We start from the raw sequence: 7834 nt of genomic DNA, 5'->3' as shown, positions 1-7834 counted from the left end.
TGGAGGTAGTCACTCTTCACGTAGCAGAGCCCTATGCGGGTCTGCTCGCCCCGGACGCCATAGCGGTCGCACATGGACCATGGCCACACGGACCATGGCCACACGGACCATGACCATGGCCAGTAGAGTGGAAGATCCTGGTTGGATCTCGAAGCCGCCCTAGCTGCCACCTCTGCTACTCTCCCCCGTATCTGGGCACAACTCCAAGGAACCCTGTGAGCCTCTTGGGCGTCCACATCATAAGCATAGAAGAAGTCCCCCATTGGTCCTCCCACAGAGGCAGTGGCCCGAGTTTTCCTTCTGGGCCCTGAAGATGAGCAGGCTGAAGAGGCGGATGGAGAACCTGCTCCGGAGGTGCCCTCCACGGACCACTTTGGATGAGTCTACCACAGAGGTGCCCTGGAAGTCAGTGAGGTCCCTGGTTTCCGGGCTGCCCAGCTGTATCTGGTAGTATCGCACCACAGAGTGGATCTCCTCAGGCTTACAGTGACAGGGCAGCTCTATGGTCATGTCAGCCAAGTAGGCAGTGTTGTCAAACACAAGGAAGGCAGGACGGGCCCTTCTGGCAAAAATGTCCTCCTTGTCTTCAGGGGCCTCATAGGTAGACAGGAGGGAGAAAGAGAGGGTCTGGGGGAGGAGTAGCAACAGAGACTGGTGTTTTATAGGGACCATCATGTCCCTAGCCCCATCGTTGTCATCTTCAAGTTATCCTTAGCCTATCTAGATATGCTATGAAAGGGCCATTACGTATTCTAGAATGTTCAGAGATCCCCAAAGAGATTCTCTGGTTACCATGGTAGTTCATGTCATTTCACTCTGACACTGCATTGCATAGTAGTGAACATTGTCCTTCATATAAACTTATTCATATCATACATTTCAGAATAAAGAACAGACAAACGATATTAACATTTTGCAACCACATTAAGCTCTACAATGTATAGTAACAGCCATTCTGTTATTTCTGAAAACAATAAGCCCAATATGGGTTTATGTAATGTTTCTTACTGAGGAGGAGAGGCAGTTTGAACCCCATACAACTGCATTATACCACATAAAGTTTCAGCAACGGTGCTTCTTCTGGCCGCCTCACTGGTCTGTCCTGGAAACAGAGTCTCTGCCTCAGCATCCCGTCTCTTTAACTTCCACATTACTTCCACGGACGATGACATCCCCTTCGGATCCTCGGACACTGCTATTCCCCGCTGCTGATGCTTTCCTCAGGTTCTGAAACAGCTCTCCACATGCCTCCCTCTCAGACCCGGCTCAGGAGGGACATATTGATGCCAAACCTGGGGAGTATTGAACAGCCCCTCCAGGACCCCTATCACCGTGGCCTCATCCCCAGGGTGGAGGCCACTGGATAGAAACACAAACAACTCCCCCAGTAGACCAAACCCCACCTCAGCCCTGAAGACGTCCCCGCAGGCCCTCTCCACCTAGGGAGAGCAGGAGGCTGTATTTATCCTCTGGGGTTTTCACTGCCGAACCTGCGCCAGTCCCGGCTGAACTCTGACGCTGTCCTGGGCTGGAACTCTGACAACTGAGGCTTAAAATGACATTCGGGAGACATTGTGTGTTAATTACCAATTTAATGAAACTGTTTGATGTTCAGATTACCTTAATGTGCTTTGCATGCCTGTTTGTTTACATCCCTGCCGTATACTATGAATACAGCTTGTCTAACATAAAACTAGGAGTCCTTATCCAGGTTCTCCCCGGGATTTTTAACAAGGTGGTGCTGCTGAGTACGGCAATCTTAAATGATATTTCAAATAGAATAAAATGGCATAGTGGCGCAGCCAGTCCACTAGGTGGCGCAGCACCACTTACATTATTTGGGTAGAATCCTGATATTAGAATGGAGAGATGTTTGTGTTGCTGTGTGGTGGCAGAAGTCTAACCTTTAGGCCTATTTCATCACAGCTAGTCTGGTTCTGCCCTTTGTCAGCGGAGGCGAGGGCATTCCAGGGCTGTTTGCGAGGAGCTTCAGCTTTATCCTTCCTGTCCAGTGGTTTCAGGTGGGATGCCAGGACTATGTCCCTGAGAGGATTGAGACATAAGGTCAAAACAAACCATAGAACTGTCTGCTGTCTGGACTTCATTGTTTCAAGACAACATTACATTTCTAATGGGACATAATGATGAAAAAACATACAGTACATATGTTGTCTATTAACTTGTGAAACAACAGTGTGTAGGATGTTCAATTAAAAGAGAAATCAACCTAGCCATCTCACCTAAACTCCTCATAAGTTCCGACCTTCTGGTGTAGAGCACCGCCTCAACAGCAGATTGCAACTCCCGCTCCAGCGCTGAGAAGTTTATAACCTCAGGAGAGTCAACCATCCTGTGAGACAAGACATGACCTGTGAACCTATGGCATCTCTTTTTAGTTCTGTGACACAGACACTGTACTCAGAATTGCCTGACAATCAGACTGTGATACTGTACCTCTGGTTCAGTCTGAGATTAATGCCATGTCTTTGTTTGGAAAAGTTCCTATCACACGCTCTACAAGCCAGAATGTAGAATAAAATGATATTTGAACTTACTTTACTGGTTGTCCTTGTGGGCTTTTTTGCAGGTAGGAATGTGAGACAATATATCCAAAGGAAAGTATGGTTAAATCAACTCTTCAATGCGCTGGTAGTGACTTCAGAATTCTATCACCTGAAGCATGCACAGAACCATGCACAGATATCAAGTCAATTCAACATCTACTCGACATTTGCTCAATGTAATTTTATTGAAATTAGAGTGGAAACAACGGTTGAATCAACCAGTGCCTCATGCCTTTTGCACACAATGTATATAGACTCTTTTTTTTCTCTACTGTGTTATTGACTTGTTAATTGTTTACTCCATGTGTAACTCTGTGTTGTCTGTTCACACTGCTATGCTTTATCTTGGCCAGGTCGCAGTTGCAAATGAGAACTTGTTCTCAACTAGCCTACCTGGTTAAATAAAGGTGAAATAAAATAAAATAAAAAATGTATTTTCATCTTGTGCACATACTTTAGGTAATAGAAACCTGAATGCACTAATTTACCAGGCCATTGAAAAGTTGATTTAATTACACAGTCCTGTGGATGCCTTCTTACATTCCTACCCGCAAAAGGACCAAGCGCACGGACAACCGGTAAAGTAAGTGAAATATAATTTTATTCAACATTCTGGCATGAAGAGATCTTGAGAGGAAATGTTCCTGATCCAAACACGCATTTATGCCCGACGTAGAATTCAAACCACATCCACGTCGGGTCTTCAGGCAATACGTCTCAGAACTGCTTGGAGAATCAACTCCTCCAACTATGTTGCTAGATAGGCACCTTTATCGACGACTTTTTCTTTCATTGATTCCGCGGTGGTGAACTTACCTGAGCTTTAGGTTAGCTAGCTAGTATTATTTTGATGAACAACCTTAATATCTGGACGTTGTTGTTGGTATGTTGTTTGTGCTGTAGCCTGATGCAAGTCCGTGTCCCCCTCCTCAAACACACGTCGTTACCATGACAACTTGGGTAAGGAAAAACTAAAGGTACTATCTGGAATCGTTGGGACGCCCCTACACCATTGAACTTGACATTTAGGTAAGGGTTAGGGTTTAAGGTTAGGGTTTTAGCAAAGATATTTATTGTTATATCTGTGGTTTTTGTGGTTTTAGGGTAAGGACCTTCCAAGGATCTCGGATTGCAGGATCCGTGTGAAAAGCCCAACAACTTCAAAATAAAAGTCCCCCACGATATGTCTCATTTACTGAGACAGCAAATTATTTTTGTCCACACTAATGGACATTAGTTCTTGGTCCGTATCATTGACGTCATACATTTTATTTTCTCTTACTGGTTCTTGGATTTGGCTGCCAATCACAATTCCCATATTTTATGGTAAGACCAAGTTGTGTGTAATAATGTTTGTGAGTTTGATATTAAAATACTTTTTTAGTAAAAAAACATCTCAGGAATAACTTTGGAAGTTTTCAAAAAAGTTGAATAATTTCTACACATTAAGTAAGAGCTTGTTTATAAATGTAGTGGATATCAGGGTGTGCCAACTATTATTTACTGTACACATGTACTGTAATGTTACATTTTTATATTTACTAACCAAGTTCTAATGTCCACATACTATATAATAATATATAAAGGCACAACATTGCTGTGCTAGAGGCATCACTACATACCCAGGTTGGGGGGAGGGGGGGGTGGGCTTTACTTGGCTCATCGTGCGCTAGCGATTCCTTGTGGCAGGCCGAGTGCCTGCAGGCTGACCTCGGTCATCAATTCTTAATTGTAACATTTTTTATTTCACGTCAAACACTTATGCGACGTAATAAAATAAAATAAACATTTTTTGCAGGTTCCCCTCTGGATATTTTTTTATGTACAAATAAACACTTAATTATGTGTCTTTTACAACCCATCATTAGAATGGTAGTCTTGCATTTGTTCAACATAAAAAGGACAACTTGATGCACAACATATACCAGTTTATGCACAAGCATTTCGCTACACTCGCATTAACATCTACTAACCATGTGTATGTGACCAATACAATTTGAGAAAAAAATATTATATAAGGCTTTTTATATTTAGGTCAAGACAACTACTGCTTTGGCTCAGTGATATTATAGGCCTAGCAGAACAGCTTTTTAAAATCTGATGGTTCTTCAACATGGAATCAATTTTTTTTAAACATATGAAATTGCAGAAATGTCTTACATTGAATTAACGTAAAACAAAAACGCAAGAATGCAATACTGAAATAGCCACTGGATCTGGTGTTGGAGAGGCCACAATGCATTGAAATAGTCCCTGGTTTTGTTCAAGGTGGAGGAGACCTAGAGCTGGTAGGCAGAGCGCTAGTGCACTGGAGGTCACAGATGGTAAGCAGGTAGATGACGGGCACAGGGGGCCACTGATGTTGGCTTGCTTTTTTTGTGTAGTACTCCCAATGTCCATGTGTTATTCCACACACTGAGACATTCAATGGGGTGCCTTCCTCTTCCAGCTGCATGTGCCATGTCCACGCTCTCCTACGGAGCTCTTTGCGGGGCGTGCCCGTCCCCGGTGAAACTTTGCTGTTGGTCCAGGGTTGGCTATGCCAGAGTTTGATAGTGCGGCTATGAGTTCACTGTCTGTTATCATCTTCTTGAAGCTGGAAACGAAGGACGCTACTGCTGGCCTGAAACTCACAGGATCCTCCCTCATCCTCTTTTTGAGGTCTTCAAAGATCTCCATCCACTCTTCCTCTAACATCGCCCCCTCAGCTGGTTTTCCAGATGTACCTTGGAGAGCACTACAACCACCATTCAGATTACCAAATGAGTTCTAGACTATACAGTCTTCAATTGGAGCCCTTCACTTAATATCAGATACATTGTTGTGACATTGTACATTTACCTGAGCCATTAACATCAGAAACGGGCACGCTCAATTGCAACGGTGTCCTCGGACGCATTGCCACGGTCTATTGTAGGAGGAGAGAATTACAACCATCAAACAACCAGATTGTTAGTCTTCTAATATTGTCCTGTCAGGGATAATGTTGCGAAATTGTAGATTTATTCAGTTATTGAGGAACATACCGAAAACATAGCATTCTGGTGATTATATTCCCGTTATCCAGATGCTCGTTAGAATCATCAATCTTCTCCTCTATATACGATGCAACACATGCTTCTTTGAACAGCTTGTGGTACAATCTGCAATGGACAAATGAGGAACACACCTACAGCGCATTATTTCTGGTGATAGCATTTAAACACACTGAATGAATCAGCAGTTCGAGTGTGTCAAGCTACTGACTTGAAGCAGAATTGAAGGTCGGGGCAAATGGAGCGATCTACAGAGGCATGCACATGGTTGTCTCCATACTGCACTTGCAACTCATATTTGATTGTGTTTAGAGCTGATGAAGGAGAGTGGCTTATTTCAAACAGCTTTGTCAATTTCTCAATGGTGTCCGCTGACATCTCTCCTCTTCAGTCCCTCAGCACTTGTCAGACTGTGGTTGTGGTTGTTCCGTAGACAGACATGAAAGAGGTATCTGGGACCTACAATAAATGGGATTAAAATAAGAGAATTTCAAGCTACTTTCTGAAAACAGGAACTTCATCACTTTTAGGCCTACTTAATAACTTTGTTTTGACTTGTCTTATAGTGTGGATCAATTGTATTGCACTTATATTACTAACCTTGATTCCCTTTGTTGGGTATATGAGTGGACCTCTTCAAGATCAGGTACATTATTGCACCACAACATGTGTTGTTGGTACTTCTGGCTGACCTGGACCTTGTGTTATGCTGGCCTCTTAGGTCCACCTGTAGAAGATGTAAATCAAATGTTAATTTCAATTCATGTTTTTTTTTAACATGGACCAACTTACTCTTATCGTTTCATTGTAAGTTGTATAGCCCTTGGAGGCCCAGGCTTCTCATGTTTCAATAGTCAAGTGAACGAGATGGGATTTGGAAGGATGGTTACACGAGGCTACAGGGCGATTCCTCACAAAACAAGACCATGATATTTGGGATTTTCACAAAAATGTAAGCCATAGAAGGTTCTTTGGAGGTTGATCAAATGTGGACCTGAAGTTGAGATGTCCATCTGAAACCATAACATTAGGAACACATGGACGCTAATATACCAGCTACTGGGATTCTGAATAAACAAAACCCAACTGAAATAGCCCTGATAATACTCCAACAGGTTTACCGTGAGGTTGGGTGGGTTGACGATGTCTCCAGGTGGCACACAGTGAGAGTCTGACTTCCCTTTGGTCAGGATCTCCGTCAAGTACAGCAGCTATTTGCCATTGGCTACCTCCCAGGGCCAATCAAACTCCGCCTCTGGGTTTCCAAGGTTACCCAGTGGCTTCCCCAGAACATTCAACCATGAGGAGAGGAAGATTTTATTAGAATCTTCAGAGACGCTAGCAAGGATTGTTTTCTAAGTAAAAAATAAAATCATTTTTACCTTAAATGTGAACTCCACATTGGGTCACCACATCATGGATCAGAGGGTTCTGTGGCATGTTGAGGGCAGCTTGCTTTTCTCTCAGTACTCCCCTTCTCTTCCAGCTCCGTGAGAAGCCTTGGACCAGATGACGGCAGTCCTGCTATGTCAACTCTCTGAATTGTCAGAGCCCTTGAGATGGCCAGGTTCAAATTATGGCCAAAGCACCCAAGCCACAAATCGGGGGAACTCTTCAAAAGCCTTGATCATGTTTGTTGTGTTGTCTGTGGTTATGCAGACCAGGTCTTTCTTGTTGATCCACCACTCTTCCAGCAAATTCACACAAAAAAACTCTGATGTTGTGAGCCGAGTGATCTTCTGGGAAGAACTGCGTTTCCAGGCAGTTTGATTCCAGTTGCCAGTGTGGGGTGAGGTAATGGATAGTGAAGCCGATGTCGGGTTGACCACCTTCGCTTTCACTGGTCCAGAGGTCAGCAGTTGCAGAAAACCATTTTCCTTGAGCCAAACTTTTTCCAACATCAGCTTTAACCTGGTTGTACAGGTTTGGGATTTCAGTCTTGGAAAATAAAGTTTGCGGTGGCACTTTGTAGTGAGGCACGGCAACCTTCGTCAGCCTCAGAAAGCCAGGCCTCTCAACAATTTGAAATGGCATCATGTCCTTTGCAATGTAATATGAAAGGGCTGCATCGAGGTCTTGAGGATCTTTTGATGTGGGTGCATAAGCAGCCTGCCTTTTAAATGGGTGCATAAGCAGCCTGCCTTTTAAATGGGTGCATAAGCAGCCTGCCTTTTAAATGGGTGCATAAGCAGCCTGCCTTTTAAATGGGTGCATAAGCAGCCTGCCTTTTAAATT

The 7834-nt window shown here is 43.7% G+C and overlaps 1 protein-coding gene and 1 long non-coding RNA gene across 4 annotated transcripts; both read right to left on the bottom strand.

The window, feature by feature from the left end:
- Positions 1-115: 115 nt before the first annotated feature.
- LOC121841070 (Ig-like V-type domain-containing protein FAM187A) lies at positions 116-1120 on the bottom strand. Its single transcript, XM_042307197.1, has one exon. The coding sequence runs from the start codon at positions 673-675 to the stop codon at positions 238-240; it is 438 nt and encodes a 145-aa protein (XP_042163131.1). The 5' UTR covers positions 676-1120; the 3' UTR covers positions 116-237.
- Positions 1121-7823, bottom strand: LOC112225904. 3 transcript variants are annotated; one of them, XR_002949663.2, is made up of 8 exons: positions 6721-7823; positions 6200-6326; positions 5811-6058; positions 5591-5707; positions 5406-5472; positions 2241-2350; positions 1905-2043; positions 1121-1549 (listed from the first exon to the last, which is right to left on the bottom strand). It is a non-coding gene; the product is annotated as an uncharacterized LOC112225904 (long non-coding RNA). The 3 variants fall into 3 exon arrangements; XR_002949661.2 differs by having other exon boundaries at positions 5591-6058; XR_002949662.2 differs by lacking the exons at positions 1121-1549; positions 1905-2043; positions 2241-2350 and adding an exon at positions 4349-5301 and having other exon boundaries at positions 5591-6058.
- Between the last annotated feature and the right edge of the window lie 11 nt (positions 7824-7834).

Source organism: Oncorhynchus tshawytscha, linkage group LG27, assembly GCF_018296145.1.
Source record: "Oncorhynchus tshawytscha isolate Ot180627B linkage group LG27, Otsh_v2.0, whole genome shotgun sequence".
Lineage (NCBI taxonomy): Eukaryota > Metazoa > Chordata > Actinopteri > Salmoniformes > Salmonidae > Oncorhynchus > Oncorhynchus tshawytscha.
The sequence above is the reverse complement of the archived record's forward strand: the minus strand, read 5'-3'. Positions and strand labels throughout refer to the sequence as shown.